General features: G+C 40.8%; 1 protein-coding gene across 2 annotated transcripts in view; it reads left to right on the top strand.

Annotated features, from left to right (window-relative positions):
- The window catches only part of LOC139637586 (unconventional myosin-VIIa-like), a 37,723-nt gene that overhangs the window by 2,890 nt on the left and 7,139 nt on the right, over window positions 1-27,694 (top strand). Inside the window, exons 3-37 of one of the 2 annotated variants that reach the window (XM_071506399.1) lie at window positions 1,999-2,067; window positions 5,927-6,040; window positions 6,757-6,909; window positions 7,729-7,913; window positions 8,487-8,608; window positions 8,824-8,966; window positions 9,330-9,443; window positions 9,572-9,725; window positions 9,908-9,984; window positions 10,145-10,264; window positions 10,847-10,989; window positions 11,106-11,316; window positions 11,590-11,725; window positions 12,174-12,280; window positions 12,515-12,556; window positions 13,712-13,849; window positions 14,184-14,342; window positions 14,648-14,740; window positions 14,861-14,955; window positions 15,245-15,329; window positions 15,876-16,094; window positions 17,725-18,042; window positions 18,750-18,959; window positions 19,541-19,717; window positions 19,844-19,933; window positions 20,995-21,122; window positions 21,690-21,816; window positions 22,764-22,883; window positions 23,367-23,540; window positions 24,598-24,825; window positions 25,464-25,634; window positions 25,719-25,836; window positions 25,927-26,053; window positions 26,253-26,422; window positions 26,575-26,765. In XM_071506399.1, coding sequence (XP_071362500.1) covers window positions 2,050-2,067; window positions 5,927-6,040; window positions 6,757-6,909; window positions 7,729-7,913; window positions 8,487-8,608; window positions 8,824-8,966; window positions 9,330-9,443; window positions 9,572-9,725; window positions 9,908-9,984; window positions 10,145-10,264; window positions 10,847-10,989; window positions 11,106-11,316; window positions 11,590-11,725; window positions 12,174-12,280; window positions 12,515-12,556; window positions 13,712-13,849; window positions 14,184-14,342; window positions 14,648-14,740; window positions 14,861-14,955; window positions 15,245-15,329; window positions 15,876-16,094; window positions 17,725-18,042; window positions 18,750-18,959; window positions 19,541-19,717; window positions 19,844-19,933; window positions 20,995-21,122; window positions 21,690-21,816; window positions 22,764-22,883; window positions 23,367-23,540; window positions 24,598-24,825; window positions 25,464-25,634; window positions 25,719-25,836; window positions 25,927-26,053; window positions 26,253-26,422; window positions 26,575-26,765 — 4,977 coding nt within the window. In that variant the 5' untranslated portion in view covers window positions 1,999-2,049. The remainder of the gene's footprint in view (window positions 1-1,998; window positions 2,068-5,926; window positions 6,041-6,756; window positions 6,910-7,728; window positions 7,914-8,486; window positions 8,609-8,823; window positions 8,967-9,329; window positions 9,444-9,571; window positions 9,726-9,907; window positions 9,985-10,144; window positions 10,265-10,846; window positions 10,990-11,105; window positions 11,317-11,589; window positions 11,726-12,173; window positions 12,281-12,514; window positions 12,557-13,711; window positions 13,850-14,183; window positions 14,343-14,647; window positions 14,741-14,860; window positions 14,956-15,244; window positions 15,330-15,875; window positions 16,095-17,724; window positions 18,043-18,749; window positions 18,960-19,540; window positions 19,718-19,843; window positions 19,934-20,994; window positions 21,123-21,689; window positions 21,817-22,763; window positions 22,884-23,366; window positions 23,541-24,597; window positions 24,826-25,463; window positions 25,635-25,718; window positions 25,837-25,926; window positions 26,054-26,252; window positions 26,423-26,574; window positions 26,766-27,694) is intronic. The other variant, XM_071506400.1, reaches the window with a different exon arrangement.

Here is a 27,694-nt window from a genome sequence, read left to right as displayed (position 1 = left end):
TTGAGATATGACAATATGGTATAAAATTATCTGATATGAGCTGATTATAGAACTATGAACCTAACAATACGACCAATGTGTTGTGCAAACATTCGTGTCCTGTTTTCGTGATCCCCTGACTCTTCTAGCACCACTATAAGCATCATCTTTGTGATTTTGAGTGAAATATCTCAACAACTACCAAATCGATTGCCATGAAATTTAGTACAAACAATCCTCGTCCCCCTCAGGATGATTTGTAATAACTTTGGTGATCCCCTGGTCAAAATTTAAATTTGTTCAATCCTTTTGTTTATGACTAAACAGCCTCCAAACAAACTCCTAGAACTGCAAGGCTGCAGACACAGAGTTTGTTAGATCCCACAAGTGTCATAACCACTAGAGCTCTGCACAAGCCTAAAACTGGGAACCAGTGTGTTGATCTCCTTTAACGGTTGAGACAGTACATTTTATCCTCAACAAGGGGTTAAACAGGAATCTTTAGGTTTTACAATCTGTTGTTTCAGTGCAGTGGTCTATCACTGACTCAGCTCTGTAAGTTTGGCACTTTGATCTGTGTTTGTGGGCAGAGGAAAGGCCACACACACACACACACACACACACACACACACACACACACACACACACACACACACACAGTGATGTTTAGTCCAGATCTTTAGGTCTGTGTTTGGGACAGGTGCCAGATTGGCACCCTGTGGTTCAGGATAAGAGGCTCTGTCTTGGCATAAGCTGAACATATGACTACAGACCGGCTACATATGGATGAACTTGGCTGGAAATGAAGTGCAGATGCTGAATATCTGTACTGCTGCCCCCCCTCAAAAGCTTTTCTGCCCCTATATAAAATCTGTCTTTAATACACACTCTTTTTGATTACTTAATGTTAATCTGCTTATTGTGCCACTAATGGATCATTAATACACTTAGCTGACCCCCCTCCTCCACCCTCTTGTTGTCATCACTCATACAGTCTGGGCTTTTTTTTAGCCACACAAGCTAGTTATGCTGCCAAAGTTTATATTCCCTAAAAGAAGTCAGCTCATGAAAAGGTTTCCTCTTTAAATCAATCTGTTTGATTTAATTACGGCTTCAAACTGGACTGTGTTAATTAGCAGTGGTCCAGTGCTTGGTTGTCAAACTATAAAAATTTTTCTGTATTTACTATAATAACTACGACACTTTCAACCCCTCAGTGCACAATGTTTACAACTGCAAAATGTGAGCATGTAAAGATTCAGAATTCCTCTGTCTTTGCTCAGTGTAATTAACTGGAAACATGGTCATTGTGGATGAAGGTAACAAAGGAAAGGCGGCTCGGTGGGGGGAGAAAATGATTCAGCTGTCATAACTGCAACAACTATGCCACGTACTTAAGCGTTGGGATTAGCCCCAGGAATCCGAGTAAGCCTTTGACAGCCTCCAGCAGACCTTTTAACCCCCCCTCTCACCCCCCCTTTCCTCCCCTGCTCTCCCATGTCTCTGCTCTGACCTTGCTGCGTGTAGTGTAGTTTGAATTTGAATGAACACGGTCTTTTGAGCAAAAATTGGCCCGTTAGCCATCTGTTTATCTTTGACGCTGAGACATTAAAATATGGAGAGTAAACAAATCCCCAAGTCCCCCGCTTTTCCACACCATGTTTAATTATAGAAAGTCTCTAATCAGTGTACTTACGACTGTGTAATTTGAAAGGGGCTGCTCCTCAGAGCTTTTACAGTTTATATAAAATGATTAATTGACAGTGTTGGCTTGAAAATTCAATTAAGTTTTTAATCCATAATCAAAATAGTCAGCAAATCAATTATTGACAAATCGTTTCATTCCATTTTTAGGGCATTTACTCCCCAGATATGTGCTTTATAGTAGACAGTGTAATACAAAGCCTTGTTCTCAGTGTCTGTATAGCAGATTATTTTTGTTAGTTTATGTCTAATTCAATATGAAGAAGTCATTTGTTCTCTCAGTTGCATGATGTGTGTCGCTTGTCTCCTTTGCAGAGGCCACACTCGGTGACTTCTGATGTCCTGGAATCAACCCGAGGCTGAACCATGGTCATTCTGCAGCAGGTAGGTCTTGTAGAAAGTCACCATCAGCTCAGGAGCTGGTTTTATTTTATTCTTTCTGTCTCCGTTTTTGAATATTTACAGGATTGACTGTTCACGAGGGTCCGTTCTCATTTGTCAGGCTGAATCTGATTTCTGGCTCTCTACTGTGGAGTGTGTGGGATGAAACGACTGCATCAGCTGTGGCAAGATAGCATAATGCTAAAGTTAATACCCTGTGTGCTGGTTGAAAATTGTCTCCTGTTGACTTTTAATGTTTCTAGCTGATTCATTTTAAAATTAAAAGCCTGTAAAAGGTTTTTTAATGTGCATGTGAGGGCCACATACATTAAATAATGATAAAAGACTGAGACTAAAGCTGAGAAAAGATTCTCTATCCTCACCAGCTGATAATCCATACAAGACACAGATGTGAAGAAGCAGTTGTTCTTGTTCTGCAGTGTATTAGTATAAGCAGTTATTATTTATAGTAAAAAGGAATTAAAATGTTATTCAAGGGTTTTAAGGATGAGGAATAACCAATGAATTTGACATTTAAGGCGAACCTGATGGATGTGGTCAGGTTTAACTTTCAGTGGTGAAATGCTTAAGGCACATTACTACAATGTCAGCAGTTCGGTTCCCAGCTTGTTGAACATCATAACCTATCTCTCTCTAGACTCTCAGCTATCAAATAAAATCAAAATGCCAAAAAAATAATCAATAGTAAAAAAAGTGTAACCTTCCCCAAATAAAATCAGGACAGAGGCGCTAACATTACTCTGAACTCCTGTGTTCCTGTCCTGAGCAGGTATTTTCCTAATGTGTAATAATGTTAAGTTACTGCTGTAGATATCAAACTACAATATTTGCTGCTCACATTAAAGCAGCGTGTTGCTGTTATAGACGCTGCTATGTGGAGAAAGTGCTACAGTCCCTGTCACCCACAGTTTCAACCTGGATTTACAGTCAACAGTTAAACACGAACCGACGCCTTTGAGCAACGACACACTTCTGAGTATCGGCTGTTGAAGGAGGGCAGAAGGTTACTCGCTTAATTTTTTCTTCCGCTGTTCTGTCTTTACGATGTCAAGCTCATTACATCGCTGTGTAGGTGACACTGCTCATAAAAAGCCTCCATAAAATCCAGATAAGCAGAAGGAGATTATAATATCAGTGCAAGATAAGATGGAACTTGATAAATAACAGAAAAATCAGATGCAGCAAATAAAAGGGAATGAAATTAAGAATATAGCAACAGAAGGGTGTTAAAGGTTCACTTCACCCAAATTACCAAACGTATATCCCCCTGATCCACTGCAGTAACTAGTTTTACAGAGATGGGCCTATGGTTTGAGACTTTGCACCATCTCAATACAGTGGAAACTGGTTTGTTAGTTAGTATAGAAAGATTTCACATTAATATCTTTGTCTAGAAACAACGGGCCTTAGGAATTAAAAATGAATTGCAAATAAAACAAAAATTATGATTAACTCTATTATTTACACTAGGTGTAAACTTACTGAAAACTACTGAAAATGTAAAGTGTAAATATAAGTATTTATGCATTGTTGTTTCACATCTCAGTCTCACTGCCACGTCCCGGCACTCTAAATATAGCAGAAGCCACTTCTCTCCTCTCTCAGTCAGCCGTGGTTACCTCCTATCAGGCCATCAATAGTTTCTGTTCAATAACTAGATTCCGGTGCCTCTTTCTCCCCAGAGTCCTGCAGGGCACAACTCAGACACACGGGACTGTTTCAATCTCAGCTCAGAGCCTCGGCTATGAATCTCATTCAGCAGGAGACATCTGGATGTTGTTAAATGGAAACAAAAATAGCATCCTTAAGGTCACGGTCTAGACTGAAGGGGTGAGCGCTGAGCTTTGTGCTGCAGTGTTTTCTGTTATGAGGAGATTTACCAGCATCTCCCGTGAAGCTTAGCATCTAAACAAACTGCAGACAGTCGAAATCTGTGGGTGTTTTTGGAAAGTAGCACATATACAGTACCACATTGTTGTTTCAGTAACGAGCAAACCACCATCTTCATGATTTTTATTCCTGTTATAGTGAGATCATGTCTTGATCATGTTTTGCATCAGACTTTACAAGAGGTGAGAGCAAAACGTGATTTTGATTTAAGACAAGATCACCTAACTGAAAACTTGACAAACATATTCAAACACACAATTATAGTTCAGTAAAAATTGGTTTGAGCTGTTTGAGCATACGTGTGTTTTATAGTTAGAGACATCGAGAGATAAATAAATAAAAATCTTAACAGTTATTGGATGCACTGTCATGAAATTTGATGAGGATGTTCATGTTTCCCACAGAAAGAATTGTGATAAGTTTGGGTTTTTCTCTGGCTCCACAAGCAGGTTAAAGTCTTAAGTTATCTATTGAAATATCTCTACATCTGCTAAATGAACCAGTCCAAAATTTTGGTTTGCAGGTGATGAGTCAATATGATTTGTTGATATTTAAGCAGCACCATTAGCGTTTAGCTGAAAGCAATGCTGTGCCCAGTTACAGCCTCACAGATTTGCTTCGTGCAGACATGACCGTTCCATGGCTTCAGTGTCTTGGCCAAAGTGGAGTCAGACTATGGCAGAGTTGAAAATGTGAGAAGCAGAGGTCACATTTAATCAATGCATCAGATTTTGTTTAAGTCATAGTGTGACACTCATAAATTTCAACTGCAGGAAGTTGTCTTATCAAGTTATGATCTTCACAAGAATATTTATTATAACATGGTCACAAAATCAAATCACAGCTGGGTTACTGATGATCTTGCTACTAATGGCGGTAAAGCATTATAACCAAAACTACTTTAATTAAACTTTCAATTTTATTTTCAAGTTTTCCATTTAAATATTCAGTCTTTGCAGTTCAGCTTTAGCTGTGTTTGGCACAGGCTTCATCCTCTAAGTCTGTTTACACCACAGATTCTTCACTCTGTGCAGCAGCCTCGGAGGAAGTAACTTTATTCATAATATCCAATAAAATCTAATTTCAAGCTGTTCCACTCCTTGTGAATGTGTCTCTTAGAAATCAAATCCAATAAATCCTTGTTTTAAATTAAACTGTTTGGTACAAATCCAGTCATTCCTGAGATCAGTAACTGAATGTTATTCAGCTTATTTATTTATTTTTTCTCATTGAAGTGTTAATTTTGTTGGCACAAGCTGAGAGATTTGTCCTTTCTGGGTCTTATTTTCACTTGTTTTGAACAAATATGTATTAAAGTACTTTATATAAGTTTTCAAGGGGACATAATCTGTGACTTATCAGGAAACTACCGCGACAGTATCAACACACCGCAGGCCTGGATTCCAGCTAGACGACACTTAAAAGATAAAATCAGGATTTCAGCTGCACCCCACTAAAATTAAACCCCACTCAGTCTTATATACCAGCCCAAACAACATTAAGCTTTAAGGTCAGGGGTCACATCAGCCTCAGTGTGGGCTGAAGGTGTGTCTGTGGGTCTGTTTTAAGCCTTTCTCAGTCTAAATCCGCACATTCAGAGAGTTGGCAGCTGAAAAAGTGGGGAAAGCAACTCCAGGTCTGTGATGTAACTTTGACATTTCCTCCTTATTAACATACATAACAAAATAATCACAGGCACAAAATAATAAGATTGAGCATATAACAGGATAAAGGTAACATTGAACAGCTTTTTGGTAATTTGTTTTTTTATTTTCCCCTTTTCACTTTCAAGTTGCCATTTCACTGTATCAGTTTATCATTTCAATATCCAAGTTTCCAGTTCACTCTTTAATTTTAACGTTTAGTGATGGTCTGATTATCCTGAGTACGAATCTGTTTTCCTCTTTATTATATTATCCACATTTAACCAGAGCTGTGTTTTATAATCCAGGGGGACTATGTGTGGTTGGACCTTAAAACGGGCCGAGAGTTTGACGTCCCTGTGGGAGCCGTGGTCAAACTGTGCGACTCTGGACAGATCCAGGTTCTGGATGATGAAGGCCGGGTGAGTCGACAGCAGAGCAGGAAGGAAACATGTACTGCTATTGTTATTGTTATGTATTGTTATCACAGTGACCTTGACCTTTGACCTCTGACCACCAAACTCTAATCAGTTCATCCTTGAGTCTAATTGGACTTTTGTGCCCAATTTGAAGAAATTATCTGAAGGCGTTCCTGAGATATTGTGTTCATGAGAGTGGGACCCTGGTGACTGGTGACTGATTAACTGATGACATATTTCTGAAATCAGGGAATAATCACAGTGGTGATCTATGTGAAGCCTTTAACCTAAACTGAATTATGAGCCTTTATAAGTAAAATCAATCACACTGAACACACACATCTCAGTTGCTTACTTTAATACCGGTTACTCCTCCTTAATCATGGTTATTTAAACTAATTTTCACAGTCTTGACCATCTCCTTCATCAATAATAATTGCATGTATGTAATGCTCTTACTAAGTTAAGTGAGGTGACTGATGAACATAGAAGTCATTTCTGATATTGTGACTGTGGACAGTCTTTAAGTAACTTCCATGTGAAGCCTCTCTGTCTGTTTGAGGGTTTTTACCAATATGTCAGGTTGATAAACTAGTGACAAGTACAGTGTTTTTATAATTGATACAGAAACTACCAAAATAAGACTCAAGTTGTAATGAAGCTTCCAGAAGCTGATCTTCCCAGCTTTCAGGTCACTTCCTGTTTCCTCTCTCACACAGGAACACTGGATTTCCCCTCAGAATGCCACCAACATCAAGCCCATGCATCCCACCTCCATCCACGGGGTGGAGGACATGATCCGCCTGGGCGACCTCAACGAAGCTGGGATCCTCCGCAACCTGCTCATCCGCTACAACGAATGCGTCATCTACGTGAGTATTGATGTTTCAAACGTTTACAGCCACCTACAGTACAACAAGGTGCAGGGACTTTCAAGCCTTTTCCTCAGTGATAACCACTGACCACAGCCCAATTAAGTTCTTACTCAGGTTAAGCTGTTTACTTGTGTCTTCAGTGCCCTGCAGCAGAGTTTGTTTGTTCCTATAAATAAAGCAGAATGTCCTCACCTCGCTCTGTGGTTGGTCCTCTCCAATGCACAGTCGCTGATTGAGACAAATGGTTCCTGTCCAGCAGGACTTAAAATTATCTCAACAACCTCTTTAATTAATCATGACGTAACAATAAATAGTGTTCTTATGACTACAATTTAATTAGGTAGGTGACTGTAGCTGATGAGGTTGATACTACTGACTGTATCAGACCTAAACTTGGTTAAACTAATAAATTTTTAAACTTATCTTTATAGTTGAACTGAAATAATCTGAAGTATTGATCAACAATGATTTTTCATACTAAACATATAATTTATTAATTAATGGACAAACAAATTGAATTGAAGGGAAACATGTTAAACTGAAAACGCTTAAAAACAAGCATAAAACACAAAATTACACAATAAAGGCAACAGAGATGAGACAAATGTTTTGAAACATAAAGTTCTTTGGTCATTTTAACATAATGATAAAATTTTATCATAATCATGAGAAATAACGGTACTATGGGAGAATACAGTAACACCAGGGGTTTGTACAAACACACAAAGCAAGTTTTTGAAAGTGGAGATGAATGTCTGTGTGTTTGTCTTCGCACAGTTTGAAATCCACTCCTCTGTGTTTCTCTGCTTCTTGCAGACATATACAGGCTCCATCCTGGTGGCAGTCAATCCCTACCAGCTGCTGCCCATTTACACTCCGGACCAGATCCGCCTCTACACTAACAAGAAGATTGGCGAGATGCCGCCGCACATATTCGCCATAGCAGACAACTGCTACTTCAACATGCAGCGGAACAACAAGGACCAGTGCTGCATCATCAGGTATGTGTGTATCAGTGTGTGCACGTGCAGTTCACATTTACATCTAAGAATCCTGCAGCACAGTGAACAGCTGACTGCAGATCTGAGGTCGGTCAGTAGAACAAGTCACATGTCGTCCTCTCACCTAAAATGCTCTTTCTCTCGTTCTCTCTCTCCTTCCTTCTTCATCTATATGTCTCTCTCTCGCTCTCTCTTTGCTGTGCATTTATGTGCTACTTCATACACCTGCCCCTGTGGCCCTGGGGTCCTGAGGCACTTTTTCTCTGACACTTCTCCTTGGTCTCCTCTGGTTTGGATTGTAGCTCATTTGTATGTCACTTTGGACAAAAGCTGAATGATGAACAACTTGTGAAATATTTCCAGTGCACGTTGGAGCTGAAGCAGAGATTTGTACATTATATAATCCTTATCCAGTGGAAACATTGTCTTTCAGCAGCAAATGTTAGATACACTCTGATCTCTGATTTCTGCTGATTTCTGTTGGTTACAGCCACAGATACAGAACCAAGAGAGACAAAGAGAGAGTTTGTCTTTGTGTTATACTGGTGTGTAACAGGTGTGTCTGTGTGACAGTGGTGAGTCCGGAGCTGGGAAGACAGAAAGCACAAAGCTGATTCTGCAGTTCCTCGCAGCCATCAGCGGCCAACACTCCTGGATAGAGCAGCAGGTCCTGGAGGCGACGCCAATCCTCGAAGGTCAGACGGCTGTTTTCCAGAGTGAAGATGATCTCAAATCTCGTCATTTTTGTTATATCAGTCGTCTATACAGTAGCTGTATGCTGTCATATATCACATCACCACAGCAACACAGCATCAGTAAAGCTGCAAATTATCAGACTCCACTGTAACTTTCCTGTGTGTCTGTGCATTTTTCCATCACCTCACTGTCTGGTTTGTGTAAATCCATTCAGCCTTTGGTAACGCCAAGACCATTCGAAACGACAACTCCAGTCGCTTCGGGAAATATATCGATATCCATTTCAACAAGCGAGGAGCCATCGAAGGGGCCAAGATCGAACAGTACCTGCTGGAGAAGTCCCGAGTGTGTCGACAGGTGGGACAGCAGACCATGGTTTACACCACTTTATCAACAATTATAACTTCTCCCATGAACACACATTATGTATTTATGACTGTGTTTTATTGTCATGTGTTATCTGTTTATGCACCAGCCTCTGCTTGTGGGTGTCCACAGGAGTTATAGTTGTCTATAAATACATTGATAAATACTTTAACCTGCTTAAAATACATTATTCATTTCCCTTTTCATTTACAAGATGTGGTTGCTCTTACCGTGACCCTTAGTGACCTTTAACTTGAACATACTGATGAAACTTGTGTACATACTGTATGTAAAGTGTGCATATTTAAAGATAAACTCTTCCCTCTCCCTCTCTTCTTCCCTTTTCTCCTCCAGGCTCCAGATGAGAGGAACTACCATGTCTTCTACTGCATGTTGAAGGGGATGCCTCCAGAGATGAAAGCCAAGCTGGGTCTTGGCCTCGCCTCAGACTACGCCTACCTCACCATGGTGAGTCTACGTCTGTGTATTGACTGATGCACACTGACCAGTACATACTTACCATTAGCATGTCATGTTCACAGTTAGCTCCTGTAGATTATCTAGTAAAAATAATAACCTGAACCTTAACCCTCCAGGGTAACTGCACACAGTGTGACGGCCGAGACGACCTGAACGATTACTCCAGCATCCTGTCGGCCATGAAGGTCCTCATGTTCACCGAGACGGAGAACTGGGAGATTTCCAAGCTGCTGGCTGCGATCCTGCACATGGGGAACCTGCGATTCGAGGGTACGACTCTCAGACACTGAGAGGCTTCAGTTTTAGACGTGAGGCCGTAGTTAGTACTGGACTGTATAATATTGTGAAGTGTGTTTATTATTGTGTCTGTGGAAACTCGATTGTAAATAGAAGCAGTCGCTCACTGATTAGATCAGAGCTGTGACGAAAACACTTCTCTCTCTCGTCCTCAGCTCGTACGTATGACAACCTGGACGCCTGTGTGGTTGTGAGGTCTCCTGACCTGGTCACTGCTGCTTCCCTCATGGAGGTGTGTGTATATATATGTGTGTGTGTGTGTACTGGTCTCGGAGTGTGAATCACAGCCGTACTGATGAGTGATGGGAGATGCAGGACTTTTGGTGAAGTTCATCGTCACAACTTTTTTTGTCCATCACTGTTTCTCTAAAGCTGCTTGTTGTTTACTGTAGGTGGAGCCTAAAGATGTGATGGTCTGTTTGACCACACGAACCCTCATCACTCGTGGTGAAAGTGTCGCCACGCCTCTCAGTGTGGAGCAAGGCCTGGATGTCAGGGATGCCTTTGTCAAGGTGCTGATCTTTGACCACCTCAGAGCTTCTAATTAATATGCATAAATAAGAAACACAATTCAGAGCAAAAAATTATTTTTATTAAGATTCTAAGATTCAAAAACTCATCAGGACTCTGTGGTTGTGGTTTGATCACATTCAGTTTACAATGATTGGTGCATGCAACCTGGGGGTCAGGACCCCTGAAGGGGTCATGAGTTAGACCTGAGTTGTTATGAGAGTTTGAACAACTCTGCAAACAATGCTCATTTTTTCAGATTTTCTTGTGAATTTCAGGATAATTTTGGGTGTTTCTAGGTTTTTAAAATTATTCAAACATGACAAGTTACTGGTGGACATACAGTACATTTTGCCATGACTGGTAACGGAGGGGATAACAAGTAGATAATGCTTTGATTGAAGGGCTCATAAACCACTGAACTAAATAATTTATCATAAAACCTGAAAAGATTAAGAGCAGCAGTTTACAGAAATCTTTCTGGTCCCTTTAACGCAGTCTGAGAGATAATCTTTGCAAACCTGAGTCTGTAAAAGTAAAAGATGGAAGATCTGTATTTGTATTGACTCAGTTTTATCTTCCAGGGGATTTATGGCAGGTTGTTTATCTGGATTGTGGATAAGATCAATGCTGCCATATACAGACCGCCGTCCTGCGAGAGCAGCATCATACGCAGGTCGATCGGGCTGCTAGACATCTTTGGCTTTGAGAACTTCATCGTCAACAGGTCATTGATACTCTGTGGTCTGATTAGAAACAGAGTCAGGGCTGTTTTCTGTTTTCAGGTCTGCAAATTTAATACTCTCCCATCTCCTCACATTTTTCTCTGATTTTCCACCGTAGCTTTGAGCAGCTGTGCATCAACTTCGCCAACGAGAACCTGCAGCAGTTCTTCGTTCGCCACGTCTTCAAGCTGGAGCAGGAGGAGTACAACCTGGAGGACATCAGCTGGCAGCACATCGAGTTCACGGATAACCAGGACGCACTGGACATGATCGCCAACAAACCCATGAACATCATCTCCCTCATCGATGAGGAGAGCAAGTTCCCTAAGGTACAATACAGGAGAGAGTAACATCAAAGCTGTAACCCTGGTTTTGTGTGAGACCATTTAAAGAACATGTTCATAGATTTATATAAGAGTCTATATATCTTATAATATGATGGGAATAGATTTGGCCCTATTACAACGTCAGTCAAAATGTTAGTATATCCTCTATTTGTCCTTAAAATCACAACATTTATAACCTGAAATTCACAATAAGAGTTCAACAGGTTTATTTTGCATTGCTTTATCATTGCTTCCTGGTTCTTTGTGTTTGATCAGGGAACTGATGCGACGATGCTCTACAAGCTCAACTCACAGCACAAGCTCAACACCAACTACATCCCCCCCAAGAACAGCTATGAAAGCCAGTTTGGTATCCAACACTTTGCTGGTGTGGTGCATTACGAAACTAAAGGTGCGTTTGGCTTCATCAGTTTCATTCACTCTGCTTCTCTCCTCCTCCTCTCACTCATCGCCTGTTTCAGGAGAGGTAAAATAAAAGCCACATAAGATGTGAGAAGGAGCCTGATACAAAATCTGAACACTAGTTTCTGACATTTTAGAGACTAAACAGCGTACTGATCAGGCGAGAAAATATTTGTCAGATTAATCAGCATCAGAGTTTCCTTCAGTGTTTTTCCCTCTTTCTGTGGACACTCACATCATGTGATGGGGGTGGAGAGGCAGAAAAAGTTGCTCTCTGCAGCTTTGTGAAACTCTCACTGTAGTTAGGACTCCTGGTGGTGAGAAAAGAATCCTTTGTGCTAGAACTAAAAAAGAACAAGATTTAATTTGTGTCTTTTGTCCAGACCAAACAAACCAAACTGCAGGTGTGAAATTTCTCTCTCTCTTCCTTCCTGAAGGATTCCTGGAGAAGAACCGAGACAGCCTCCACACCGACATCATCCAGCTCGTCCACTCGTCCAGGAACAAGTTCATCAAGCAAATCTTCCAGGCTGACGTGGCCATGGTGAGACCAAGAGACACTGTAACGCCACTAGATTTCACTGCATATGAATACTTGTAATGGTGAACTAATATTTTTCGCCTCCTTTTTGTTGCTGTCTTCAGGTGATAGTGTCACTGGAGACTTTTGCCTCCCTTTAGCTTTTCTCCTCACAGTGCTGGCTTTTACTAATGGCACAGCCCTCCTCTCATTCTGCTGTCTCTTCTCTGTTTCCTCTGTCTTTTCCTCTGACATCAGTTTCTGTGTGGCTATCAGCAGCCCAGCACCCCTGCTCCCAAGGTAATCAACGGCCTTCAGCAACATGTGTCCACTCGAACCCTGTGTGTGTTTGTTTAAACTGAATAAAAGAATCTGAACATTGGTTTTGTGGTTTCCCTCCATCGAGCAGCATCCCTCCCTCCTTTAAGCTCTTCTCTTTATTCCACAGGTGTGACTTTTGTCGTAGCAGAAACCAAAGGAAAACTGTGTTGATTTGAAGAAATTTATAGTGAAGTTTATGAACTTTAATCAACAAACTCTCTGACACACACGTCTCAGTCCTCACCTGTTTCACCAGGTGGTGATGTAAAGGCAAAGTCTAGTGTGGTTCAAGGGAACTAAACCTCTCTTTGTTTGGATTTCCTGCAGTGACGACAGTGTCAGAGATTTTGTGTTATCTCCTGTTATATTTTACTGTTGTGTGCAGTAGTGGTAATGTGTTTGTACCCTGTGTTTGCATTGTGTGGCTTAAGCTCATGTCAAAAGTAATTACTAATCACCACAATGAGGAAAACACAGTTTATCTGGACCATGTAATGAGTGACATTACAAAACATTAATCTTTTAACAAGCAATCATTAGATCAGTAGAAGATATAGAAATGTATTGTTTCAAGGTGCTGTGAATCTATATTTATAGTTAACTAATGTAATGTATTATTAATTCAGTGTGACAGTTTAAGAAAGACAATTAGCTACATCAGGTTAAGACGACACAGGCAAGACATCTGTAAATGTAGATAATCACCATTATCACCATCATATCTTGTAAAGGATAATTACTTCAGGCTCAGTTAACAGAGGAATATCACAGATCAAAATAGAATTTAAATTTAAATAAAAAATTTTGCATTTGCACAAAACAGGACATGTTAAGAATTACTTTCTGGCCTTTTAAAGAACCAAATCATTCATTGATTAATTGAGAAAATAATCTGCAGCTGGTTAATCATTAGTTGCAGCCTGACTCCAGTGGGTTGAGAAACATCGCAGAACTTAAATTTGAACAGACACAATCACAGAATAATAACAGTACAAAGAAACAGCAGAATGTAAAGTAATGAAGACACATTTTCAGTGATGTTATAAAGGTGCTAAATATGTAGCTCCTGTAATATTCATATACACACAGGATGCCATGTAACAGGAGTGAGTGTGTGTGTTTGTGTGTTTGCAGGGTGTTGAGACGAGGAAGCGCTCTCCCACTCTGAGCAGTCAGTTCAAACGTTCCCTGGAGATGCTGATGAGGACTCTCAGCGTGTGTCAGCCGTTCTTCGTCCGTTGTGTAAAACCCAACGAGTTCAAAAAACCTATGGTGAGTGAAATTTGTGTGTATGTTGAAATTAATACAAAACTTGTGTGTTTCTGAACTGTTGTGTCAACAACATGTTCCCAGAGCTCAGTCTTTAATATCTCTGCCTGTAAACTTTGGGATCAATTACCCTTTCTGTTAGAAAAACAATTCAACTGGCACTTAAAAAAAAAAGTATTTTATTGTTTATTGAATGTGTATTTGAAAGCCTGATGACTCTTTTTACACCACACCAAATCTACCTGCAGGTACAAATAAAGTAACCTACCTACCTAAGCAGGCTCTGCCGGCTGATGTTTGACTTCTTGTGTTTTTCTTCTTCTGTGTTTCCTCTCAGTCATTTGACAGAGAGCTGTGTATTCGTCAGCTGCGCTACTCCGGCATGATGGAGACCATCCGGATCAGGCGGGCCGGGTATCCCATCAGATACACCTTTGCTGAGTTTGTGGACCGTTACCGTGTCCTGATGCCTGGCGTCAAACCTGCTCACATACAGGTCAACAACACAACCCCTGACACCTTTCACAAACCTGTCTCTGTTGCATCCTTTAGTCCTGATCAGACCCAAACTACAAATACACACGTTTTTGTATTTAACTTAGATTTCCGATGCCTCTTAAACAAAAATGGGGTGAAGGAAATTTCATTTTTGTTGTTGAAAACACTGAAAATTGTAAAAAAGGCTTTTAATGCAACATTTCTGTAATCCATAAAATCAGTATCATACAGTGTCTAATAAGTCCTGTATTAAAGTTCCTGGGTCTGGGAGTTGTCACCTTTATGCAGTTGTCTCTCCTGCAGGAGGACCTGCGAGGGACCTGCCAGCAGATAGTCCTGGCACGGCTGGGGAAACACGACGACTGGCAGATCGGAAAGACCAAGATTTTCCTGAAGGTTGTGCATCTCGTGTACTAACATAAAAAAAAGTAGATTGGTGGTTCTTTGCATCATGATGTTCAACCACTGGAGGCTACAGTTTATTTCATTGTACTGGCTGCTGTGTGTTTTTGTCAGGACCACCATGACATGCAGCTGGAGATCGAGAGAGACAAGGCCATTACTGACAAGGTCATCCTCATCCAGAAGGCTGTGCGTGGACTTAAAGAGAGGTCAGGAGCTTTCTAGCACAGAGCTGTAGACCCACATACAGAGGCCCTGAAGTCCTGAGGGAAGTCAGTTTCGTTTCTAGAGAATACCATCTGTCAGGATTTTGGGATCTCCACAAGTATCTTTGTTTTGTGTGTTTTTTTTAATAAGAGTGTGCCTGCTCACTGTAAGTGTACAGTATGTATTTGATGTTCTTTTTCCTGTTCAGCTCTAAATGAAGGATTCAGGATGTGGTTCTTTTCTGTCCTGGTTGGAAATCTAACTTGTGTCTCCCCTGTCGTCACTTCTCAGGACTAACTTTCTCAGAGTGAGGAATGCTGTGATTTTTATCCAAAAGGTCTGGAGGGGTCATCGGTGCAGAAAGAATTACCAGATTGTGAGTCCTTTACACCGTCAGTGTGACGTTTTGTAGTTTAAAATATTCTTAAAGATGCCCTGTGGACAAACAAAAGTTATGTTTACATTCAGTTTGTGTCCTTGAGCTCTAACAAACATGTCAATAGCATATCTTTCCTCACAGTCAGTGTTTAAAATCTGAGGAGAGAAATGCTTATGTCTTCTTCTTCCTGTCTTTTCTGAGGCGTTGCTGCATATCTTGTCATGTTACAATCATCTGTAGATTAGTGGAAAAGTGTGAAACCATTGGTAGGACATGAAATAAACAAAACTGGGACCCACTCAGAGAAAACCAGCTCCAGTGATACTAGAGGTCTGAACTCCACAGAGAACCTTTAAAAACCTCAACAGCTGTTTGCTTTTTAACTTTTCAGATCCATTATGATGTTTTTCTTTTACTCTAAAAGCCTTTGATGCCAGAAAACCCAACGTTTATTTGCTATGAGCTGCACAAGTCAAGTGTCACCACGTTATTCCTGCAGCTTATCAACAACACTCCACCTTTAAAACTCCTCCTCTCCTCCAGATGCAGTCGGGCTTCCTGCGCCTCCAGGCCGTCTACAGGTCGAGGAGGTACTACAGAAGCTACCGGATGACTCGCCTCCGCGTTACTCTCATCCAGGCCCGTTGCCGTGGTTTCCTCATCCGGCAGACATTTTGGCGGCGTCTACGTGCCGTGTTGACCATCCAGGCCTACACCAGGGGCATGATAGCCAGACGCCTCTGCCAGAGGCTGAGGGCAGAGGTAAAGAGTTACTATACTTACTACTGCTACTTGTATGATGTTGACATAACAGGCAGAGAAGAACACTGGTGTTGAGGGCAGACATGGAGAACAGTGTTGTGTCAAATGTTTCCTTCTTTCTTTCTTTCTTTCTTTCGTTATTATTATTATTATCATTATTATTATTCATATTATTATTGGTCTAAAAGAAACTGTGAGGCCTTATTCTATTTGTTCATGTAATACCTTGATCAGATACTGTCTTACAGGGACAGACTAGCTATTTCCAGTCTTTATGCTAAGCTAAGCTAAACCTACTGCTGCTGGCTCATAATTACACCACAGACACAAGAGTGGTATCAAATCCCAGTTAACAACAATCTGGATCATTACAGGGTATACGGTTTCATAAAACTGATCAAATTAAATGTGCCTTTACGAAATAACAACGCACTTTTAAATAATTGAAATAAAAGATTCCATAAAGAAATATGACACAGAGGAGATTGATGAACCCATCTCTCCATAAACATTTCTGTTTTCAGTTGAAGTCTTCATGACATACAACATCTTAACCTTTTAGCAGACACCTCAGTTTTTTCAGCACAATCCTGGAAAGTATTTACCCAAAACAGACCCTTTGATTACAGTTGTAACCCTGGTCTCCTATGAAGGTAACTCTTTAAAATTTACAACAACAGTTCCCTTCATGTTGAGTTTTATGTTAGTCTATGAATGATGAGCAGAGTTTTTATAATTATTTTTAAAATTATTTTACAAATGATTGTTTCATTTGTATATTTCTTTCATATTTATTTATTTATTTATTTATTCATTTATTAAGTGCTGAACACTGGCCTAAAATATGTCACCGTGAAAACCTTCTTTTCTACGTTCTTTATAAATTAGTTTGTTTGAACCTGGTTTCATGTCTGTTGAATTATAAAAATGTTTGTGAGCTTTTTAACAGTGTTTGTGTTTTTAGTAAAAAATACACTTTTTCTTGCCATTGTTGCACATTTCTTTCACTTTTCCTGTTATGAAAGACAAAGCTGAATAAATCCTTTGTTTTGTAAATGTTTGTTTAATCTCAGTTTGTTATTAAACTATATTAATTAGAAATAAAAGCAGCTTTCAGAGAAATGTGAGATAATTTTCCTGAGCAGGTTCCAGAGACCAGACGATGATGGATGGAGTCGAGTGAGGGTGGAGCAGCCCGAGTACGGACCAGAGGCGCCTCCTGTTACATGTTGTCAATGTTGTGTATTTATATGTTGTGTATTTATATACACAGTGACCTCAACACTGCTTTTTATTGCTTGTCATGTTAGTGTGTAGATTTATTCTGCTGTAGCTTTCACTGTTAGCAGGTAAAAGTTCTTAAAATTGTGTCCAGCTTTAAACAATAGTTAATATTCTTTGATTATTGGTGTCTAGTCATGTAATTCTTAGAATAATGTCTTAGAATTATAATAACATAAAGTCACTTTACACCTGTTTACACCTGTTATTTTTTCCCCTCTGTCCCCCAGTTCAAGTTTTAAACAGAAAAGAATTAAAAAGCAGACAAAGACAATACTAATCTGCTCAACACCCCACCTGCCTCTGTGAACCCTGGTCCCTCTGTTTCCTCTCCCCCCTCCCCTCACAGCTGCAGCATCGCCTGGAAGCAGAGCGCCAGCGCCTGGCCGAGGAGGAGCAGCTGAGAAACCAGATGACTGCTCGGCGGGCCAAGGCGGAGGCCGAGAGGAAACACCAGGAGCGGCTCATCCAACTGGCCCAGCAGCAGGAGGAGAGGGAGCGGGAGGAGAGGGAGGAGGCGAGGAGGAAGAAGGAGCTGCTGGAGCAGATGGAGAGGGAGAAGGAGCAGCCCGTCGATCACTCAGACATGGTCGACCGCGTGTTTGGTTTCCTGGGGAACTCGGGGCCATTACCCAACCAGGACGGACAAGCACCAGCTGGCTTTGAAGTATGTGTTTGTGGTTTTTGTAGTCCAGTAAAGATCCAGTACCCAGTATTTTTGATTTAATGTGAATTCATTTTAAGCCACACGTGAGGTTTAGCTCTAGGGATTGAAATGTTTGTCAGTCCACCACTTTGACTCAGAAACATATCAGATATTTCAACAACTGATAGATGGTTAGTCATGAAATGTTTTACAGACATTTGTGGTTCCCACAGGAGGAAACCTATCGATTCCTACACTAGTCAAGTCAAGTCCATTTTATTTATATAACACCAAGTCACAACAGAATTTACCTCACCGGTTGGGTTGTGAGAGAGAGAGAGAGAGAGAGAGAGAGATAATAATGTTAAAGGTAACTATAATACTGCTACTGATATTAGTATAGTGTTAATGATAGCTAATATAGTAAACATTTGTATTATTAACTCAATACTACTATAGTAATAGTATTAATAATACTATTGGACCTATTGAATTCATTGGCATGAAACTTCCCCTCAGAATAAATGATAATAACTTTACTGATCCTCTGACTTTTCATCCAGCACCATCATCAGGTCAGAATTATAATTTGGCCAATAGGTTTATGACCAAACACCTGGAAACCTGGAAACACCTGGAAACCTGATTCAAAGCAGATTTGTAGTTTATATTGTGTTCACATTAGAAAAGTAACAAAAATATCCACTGTGTATTTTCCTGCCACCCAGGACTTGGAGAACACCCCTCGCGGTGAGGAGGTGGAGGAAGAGATGCTGAATGAAGCTCCGCCGTTACCTGACGAGGAGGAGGTGGATTTGTCCGAGTACAAGTTCTCTAAGTTTGCAGCCACCTACTTCCAGGGTGTTTCCACCCACACCTACATCAGACGCCCTCTGAAACAACCTCTGCTTTTCCACGAGGATGAAGGAGATCAGCTGGTGAGACTGACCTGTGACCCTCTGGTGACTTAAATAAGTCACCAGATCTTAGGTTAGATGAGATGATTGATACCACTCTCAGGTCTGTATGTTAATTAACGGTTAGCCGAGCTTAGCATAAGAACAGTGGAGCTACCTACTTAAAAATGTGACTGTATTTTTCTTAAAAGAACAGCTTTGTCTTATTGTTGTAAAATTACACCAATACCTGGATATCACCAGAAGACTCTCAGATATTTGGGTATTTATTGTAGATCTCACTATAATAAGAAAAGCTTTCTACTTTATGGACGGAATTTGAACTTAGTTGTGATTTAAACCAGTTTATAATGAGAATGTTTAAATCTCTCATTATGAAGAGAGGATGTCTGAAATTGTTTTACACATTGACAGTTTTCCTCTAGAGGTTTCCAGTCAGTGGTCATAATTTCTTCATTGTAGTTTCTCAAAAATAATCTAGTGATCATTATAAGACAATGAGAAAAGCATCTTTAAATACACACACTAATAAAACATATTATAACTGAGAGGTGAACAAAATTAGGCCCATTTATTACTCACCATATTGATTTGTCTTCCAGGCTGCATTAGCCGTGTGGATCACCGTGCTGAGGTTCATGGGGGACCTCCCTGAGCCCAAGTGCCAGATGGTCATTAATGACGGCAGCGAGAAGATCCCCGTCATGACCAAGATCTACGAAACCCTCGGCAAGAGGACCTACAAGAGGGAGCTGCAGGAGCTGCAGGTGGAGGGAGAGGTGAGAGGAAATGAACAGTGTAACATTACTGATGGGCAGGTAAAGCACTAATAGCAGTAACAGCTGTGTTGAAACTGTCCTCAAACTTACATAAAGCCACTGTCATCCCTGTGTGTGTTTCTACAGAACAGCTCCATCGACAGCCAGAAGAGGAACAGCGTCAGACATAAACTTGTGTCTCTCACCCTGAAGAGGAAATCCAAGATCACAGAGGAGGTCAGATTCAAACCAGTGACAACTTTTAATCTCATCGCCAGTGTTTTATATTCACACTTTTAACGTTTAGCTGCCACTAAAAACACTGATAATAGCAAATATTTCCAGTTCAATTCAGATTTATTTATAGAGCACATTTAAAAACAGCAAACAGCTGCCCAGAGTGATAAAGAAAAAATGCAATCAACACAGGAAATTAAACATCAGGAGACAAGAAAACAGTCAAACAAAGGAGCAAATGAAGGACAGCTTATCATGGCTCAAATGCTAATGAGAATAAATATGTTTGGAGCCAAGATTTGAAAGAGTGAAGGGATCTGATTCACAGGGGCAGGCTGGGGGCTGCGACTGAGAACGTGAGGTTGCCTCTGTGTTTAAATTAGCACGACGGACCTGGATGTGGTGTAATAGGTCTGTGGTGTAGGGAGATAATCTACTTCGGGCTTTAAAAACAATCAGGAGAAAATTAAAATTGCTTCTAAAATGAACTGGTTCCCAGTGAAGAGAGGCCATGATGGGGTAACTAGTCACAGCACCGTGGACCAGTTTCAGACGAGACAAGGATGACTGAGTGATTCTAGTGTACAAGGAGTTCCAGCAGTCGGGTCGGGAGAATAACTTTCTCACTGTGGCTGAAGAGAGAAGAGGTTTAGTTTTGGTGATGTTACGTAGCTGAAGCTGAATTGTAATATTTAAATTTGCTTCTTCGTTTTGACCAGTTTGTCAGTGACAGGCCACTCTGCAAACCTTGCCCTGATAGTTTCTTTTGAGAGCACTTTTTTTTTTAAATTAAGTTCAAGTTCCTACAGTGAAATGCAGGTGAACTTCTGCACCTGCTGGGAAGGTGACTGTGGTGAAAAAGCTGTAATTGACAACCAGTTTAGGATCAATACAGTCGACCAAAAGCAGGTTATTCTGCACAGATGTTGAGACACTGGATAATTTCTCATTGTAAGCAGAGGAACTCGTTAATGAACAGGGTGGTCACACTCTGAGCAGAGGTCAAGCCGAAGCGTTTGTTGTCTCATTAATTAATTTTTCCTCTTTAATGTCCGGGGCAGGTCACCAGGCGGCTGACAGATGGCGACTACGGCCTCGAGGGGAACAGCATGCTGGAGGACCGACCCACCTCCAACCTGGAGAAGCTTCACTTCATCATCGGCAACGGCATCTTACGGCCCGCCCTCAGGTGACCTACGAGCAGCTGGAGTTTTAGTGCCACAACTTCCTTTAATGTCTTCACAGAATCCAGACTTGGATTTGTTACTTTCTACTATAAGTCTGTCAGTTTATAAGACTCTGCTAGCGACGGTTTTCTATTCATTTCTATTGAAATCTAAAGCGAACTTACAGGTCAGAGTTCACCTTTGTTTGTCTTTGACTGAACAAGTGATGCACTGTTATTATTCTAGCATGTTTCTTCATTATTTAGCACATTTAGTACTTTTTTACAAATTATTTTTACAGAATAATAATAATTTTATTGAGTAACATGAGGTGTGAGTATGAACAGGATGGCGAACAGGTTAAATCCTTGTGTCTGATTGGCTGTTCTTGCTCGGAGTGTAAATGTGATCAGTCATGTGATCACTTGAGAGCTGCTGTCAGAAGTTACTCTAACACTTTCCTGTAAGTAGGAGTAAGTTTCTTGATAAATGTGTTTTACTCTTCACCCTCAGTGAAGCTTTATTTCGTTAGTGGACTTTTACCTGTAGGAGTTTGATGGTTTGGTTCTGCTGTGGTTTCTCTGCCTCAGGGATGAGATCTACTGTCAGATCTGCAAACAGCTCACTCAGAACCCGTCCAAGAGCAGCCACGCCCGAGGATGGATCCTGCTGTCCCTCTGCGTCGGCTGCTTCGCCCCGTCAGAAAAGTTTGTCAAAGTAAGAACCTCTGACTCATCTGTGATGCGTTTACGTCCTGATGTGAGGTGATGCTGCAGTTCACCTGAGATTAGTTAACTCTGACCTCATGTGATGCTTCCTCTGCTCTCTCTGAGTCATATGTTTGTAATTATTGGTGAAAACATTCAGGAAGTGAAAACTGAATGTGAGTAAATGCACAAATAAAGGGACAAGAAAAGTGTGTCTCACTGAAACTAAACATAAAAAAGAAAATTTTATTCAAAGAGTTCATGTGATGTTTTAGCACAGCAACACTAACGTCATTCCTCTGCACTGCCTATACTTCATCGACCTCATAATGAGAGCAGTTTCTGTTGCAAAAACCATAATACAGAGGAAATAAATCCTGTTTACTGTACAAAAGACCAGAGAATCCACTTGGAGTATAGACAGAACAAATCAATTACTGGAAACAATCAAAGTCACGACGTCTCTCTGTCTCCATCATAAAAGCTCTGGAGTCTGAGGTTGTATCACAGAAAGAAACCAAAATCCATTAAAGTCATCAAAGAAAAAAATATCTAGAAGACACTGAAGGAAACAAAGTTAGCAAAGGAAGATCCCACTCAAATACAGTTTATTAGTCTGAACAAAACATTAATCTGCAGCTATTTTGATCATTGAAAGATCATTTATATAATTTTTCCAGTAAAAATACCAACATTTACTGAAGAAAATTTTCTTTGTCTGAAATTGTTTTGTTTTTGATTGGACAAAAGGCATCTAAAGAAAAAACCTTCAGCTGTAAGAGGCACTCTTCACTTTTTCTGACATTTTATTGAGCATACAATCGACTAATGAGGAAAGTGTGATCATTGGTTGCAATTTCATGTTGATACATGTGTTGGTGGATATTTGCCTTTCTTTTTACCACTTAATGAAGGTTTTCTCTAACTCTGACCATCTGTCTTTTTCCCTGTCTCTAGTATTTACGGACGTTTTTGATCAGCGGTCCCCCTGGTTACGCTCCATATTGCGAGGAAAGGTTGAGGAGGACATTTGTCAATCGTACACGGACTCAGCCGCCATCGTGGTTGGAACTGCAGGTACTGAACATGCTTCTTGGTCTGTGTTTGTCTTCTTCAGGACCTGAAGAGTCTTAAAAACCACAGAGTTCAGTTTCTGAAGAATTATAAAAATGTGTTTGTATCTGATTGTTATTTTTTAAACCCCTTTAAATTAATGATATTGTTAGAAATTATTCTTATACACAGCTAATAAATATTTCTCCCTGCTGATCTTGAGAAGTCTTAATTGCTGCTGATGCTTCAAGCCACGTTATGCTGTTCAACTGTATCTACCAGAACCAACACAGACTAAACATTTTACTTATTTGCATTTCAGCTTTACATGAAATACAAGAAACATTCTTTAAGAAAGAAAGAAAGAAAATTCTTAACTAAATAGATTTTCATTGAAAAATGTTTTAGAAATGTGAGATTTTAGGACATAATGTTGAATTGCTGTAGAACATTTTAATTGTTATTAAATACTTGAGCCTGAATCAGTTTTTTTTTTTGCTCCTCCAGGCCACTAAGTCTAAGAAGCCCATCATGCTACCAGTGACATTTATGGACGGCACCACTAAGACCCTGCTGGCGGACTCGGCCACCACGGCCAGCGAACTCTGCAACGCTCTGGCCGACAAGATCAACCTGAGAGATCGATTTGGCTTCTCGCTCTACATCGCCCTGTTTGACAAGGTACAACCAGGAGCATGGACAGACTGTGAGACAATGGGCCCCCGGGCACAGACATTTTGTGTCTCTTGTGCATTTCTTTGTAGTGACTTTGAGTTTCTTTGTAATCGTTTCTTTTTTTGTGTCTCTTGTGGTCGTTGTGTGTTTCTTTGTCATTGTTTTGTGTCTCTTTGTGGTTGTTTGCATCTCTTTGTGGTTGTTTGTGTCTCTTTGTGGTTGTTTTGTGTCTCTTTGAGGTCGTTTGTGTCTCTTGTGGTTGTTTGTGTCTCTTTGAGGTCGTTTGTGTCTCTTGTGGTTGTTTTGTGTCTCTTTGTCATTGTTTTGTGTCTCTTTGTTGCCTTGTGTCTCTTTGTGGTCGTTTGTGTCTCTTGTGGTTGTTTTGTGTCTCTTTGTTGCTTTGTGTCTGTGTGTGTTGTATTTCTTTGTAGATGGTCATTTTGTGTCTCTTTGTGGTCATTTTGTGTCTCTTTTTGGTCATTTTGCATTTCCTTGTAGTCGCATCTTCTTTTGTGTCTCTTTGTGATCATTTTGTGTCTCTTTGTTGTCGATTCTTCTTTTGTGTCTCTTTGTGGTCATTTTGTGTCTCTTTGTAGTCGCTTCTTCTTCTGTGTCTCTTTCTAGTCAAGTCATCTTTTTTGTATCTTTGTAGTAGATTGATCTTTTTTGTCTATTTGTAGTCGCTTCTTCTTCTGTGTCTCTTTGTGGTCGTTTTGTGTGTCCTTGTCCGTCCCATAACTATCACTGAGAGTAGTCTAAACAACAGAGGCACCTCTCTCTATGATGCAATACAGTTCAACAGCAGCACAAACTACAGCTTCCTAAATGACCCCACAGTTGACTCCACACTTCTCTAAAACAGTTCCAACACAAACTGAGCATTAAACCTTCATGAAGGTAGGACTCACTGCAGAACGTACCTGTAGCTAGGTACCTCACAAACTGCCGTGTACAGTCTGATGTCGTGTTGGTCATTGAAAGAAAGTTTTTTCTCAGATATGATGGAGGCTTTTTATAAAAGTTGTACATTCACCTCTTTACTGAATAATAATGTTTTTCTCAGGTGTCGTCGCTGGGCAGCGGTAGCGACCACGTCATGGACGCCGTCTCCCAGTGTGAGCAGTATGCGAAGGAGCAGGGCGCCCAGGAGAGGAACGCCCCCTGGAGGCTGTTCTTCAGGAAGGAGATCTTCACCCCCTGGCACAACCCCGCTGAGGACTACGCCGCCACAAACCTCATTTACCAGCAGATCGTCCGAGGGGTGAAGTTTGGAGAGTACCGCTGCGAGAGGGTGAGTTGATGCAGTTAAAGGTAGAGAATTCATTTCTGTTTTTAGAGCAGATCCTGTGCACATACCAGAGACACATCAGCTCCTGTGGCTCGCTGGTTGAATTGGGAACCACCCACAGTTATGACTGTGACTTTTCCTTAATTTAACTTTCAGGGATAAAGAGAAGTAGACAAGTCTGCAACGTCACAACTAAACTACGCAACATTTAGGAAAAAAGAAACTTGTGAAAACATATTTTTTGTTTCATGAGGGCTTTGTGGTTTAGGGCTCAGTCATTCTATACAAGCCAAAATTTCAAATCACAGTCTGACAAAAATATTTTAAATGTGCAGCCAGAAACCCGTTTAAATAAAACATAAAACTCCACACAGACTGAGAGGTAGAGGAACACATGAAACCCTCTGTTAGAATAAAACTGTTCCATATTCACTGTACAGATAATGTTTACACATAAGTTTGTATAAGTTTTATGGAAACTGACTGAATCAGCCAGAATCTGAATGGACTCATTGTAGGCTGCAGACACTGGTCGGTCTCAGTCTTTTCTTTAACGACAGCTGCAGAAAAACAAAGTCGTCAGTCACTATATCAGATATTTGTTTTGTTTTCATCTCCTCGCTCTGCGTTTTGTCTCCAAGGAGGAGGACTTGGCAGAGCTGGCCTCTCAGCAGTACTATGTGGATTATGGCTCTGAGATCCTGCAGGAGCGCCTGCTCAGCCTGATCCCCTCCTACATCCCTGACAGAGAAATCACCTCAACTAAGACGGCAGAGAAGTGGGCTCAGCTCATCATCAGCGCCCACAAAAAGGTACCTGCCACTGTGACAACAGACACTTTGTGTTTGAGGATCTTGCTGTTGTGCGACAGTAACTAACTACAACTGATTGTGCAGGGATTACACACGAAGAGGAGGACGAACACACAGAAGGTGAAGGAGGACGTGGTGGATTTCGCTCGTTTAAAGTGGCCTTTACTCTTCTCGCGCTTCTACGAGGCCTTCAAATTCTCAGGTTGGTAACACAAACGCACAAACGGTCTTTACATTCTGTATCTCACTGTGAATGTTTGTGTTCCTCATGATGACATGTGTCTGCTCACAGGGCCGAGTCTGCCCAAGAACGACGTGATCGTGGCGGTGAACTGGACCGGGGTTTACTTTGTGGACGAGCAGGAGCAGGTTCTTCTGGAGCTCTCGTTCCCGGAGATCACTGCTGTGTCCAGTAGCAGGTACAACAACACAACGTCCTCAAAGCAACGCTGATAACAAATACTGTGTGTTAGAATGAAACTGGATCAGAACATGTGTGTGCAATTAGATCTGAAGTGAGATTTGTCTACTGCTAAATGAAACACAACACTGGGTGGGACGTGATCTGGTTTAATACGTCCTGGAAAGTCTGTTGTTAAAGTACATTTTATTTTCCAGAGGGGGTAAACTCCAGGGCCAGAGTTTCACCTTGGCCACCATGAAAGGAGACGAGTACACGTTCACCTCCAACAACGCGGAGGACATCCGAGACCTGGTGGTCACCTTCCTCGAGGGTCTGAGGAAGAGGTCCAAGTATGTGGTGGGGCTGCTGGACTGTCCCAACCCAGGTAAGGTTCAGTGACAGTTGGAAAAGAAAACATGTCTTCACATTGTTTTGTGTTCATGGTCACAACTTTTGGGAGCCTGGTTCTTTTGTAGCTGTATTTTTGAAGAGCTGAACCATAAACTTCATTTTTTTTGTGTGTTCTTCATCTCGCAGCAGGAGCAGACTCCACCTTCCTGAGTTTCTCCAAAGGGGATCTGATCATGCTGGACGAACACGACGGAGAGCACGTGATGAACTCGGGCTGGGCTCACGGCGTCAACGACAGGACCAAACAGAGAGGAGACTTCCCTGCTGACTGTGTCTACGTGCTGCCCACCATCACCAGACCGCAGTACGACATCGTGGTGAGTGGGGCCACAACAGTGATCAAACAACTACAGATTATTGATTATTGGTCCTAGTTTCCAAGTCTGCACACTGCAGAATATGACCACATTCATTTTGCAATAATCAAATTAATAATTTAATAATAATGTTTTTTAATTAATCGAAATAAATAAAATAAAATAATTATTATTAATAATAATAAGTATTAATACAAATTAATGTTAATCATTACTATTGATTAAAAATTGTTATTTAAAAACAATAATTAGGCTATAAACCTGCATCAAAAGAGCTTAATTTAATTGATTTTAAATATTTTTTCTTCCCTGTCATCGGCAGTAAAGTTTGTTATAAAATGTTTTGGTATCTGATTCCAGGCTTTTTAATCCACAGTGTCAGAAACACTGTCACTGCTGCTGCTTCAGTAGCTCAGAAGCTCCTTGACTCATTAAGGTCAAGTGTCAGTTTTGGCAAAAACTTGAATGAACTTAAATGAATCAATCAGTTTTAATTGATTAATCCACCCATCTATTTTCTGCCACTTAACCAGGTTTAGGTCGGTTTAATTGAATTATTTATATCATTAAGAGTTATTGTTATACACAGCAGAGAAATGATTCTAATCCAGATCTTCAGTACTGGTTCTCCATCACACTGTCATACTCTGGCTGCTATAACTGTGACACAGATAATAAATTTAATTCTACATTCTGATCAGTCCTCTGCAGACTCCTCCCATGATCATCATTAAAAGGTCATGTGACCTCTGCCACAGTAACCCTGCTGTCTGTTCATGGTTGTTCCCCCCTCCCCAGACCTCCTCGGATGTACTTTGCTCTTTAAAAAGGAGATTATGGTTTGAATATTAAAGACAGACGGGAAGCAGAGGGTGGTTTATCTGTGATACAGGAAGAATGGGACCAGACCTGCAGACAGGTTTCTGGTC

The sequence above is a fragment of the Trachinotus anak genome, unplaced genomic scaffold, assembly GCF_046630095.1.
Source record: "Trachinotus anak isolate AG129_WGS33_773 ecotype Australia unplaced genomic scaffold, CSIRO_AGI_Tana_v1 ptg000020l, whole genome shotgun sequence".
Lineage (NCBI taxonomy): Eukaryota > Metazoa > Chordata > Actinopteri > Carangiformes > Carangidae > Trachinotus > Trachinotus anak.
The sequence above is the reverse complement of the archived record's forward strand: the minus strand, read 5'-3'. Positions and strand labels throughout refer to the sequence as shown.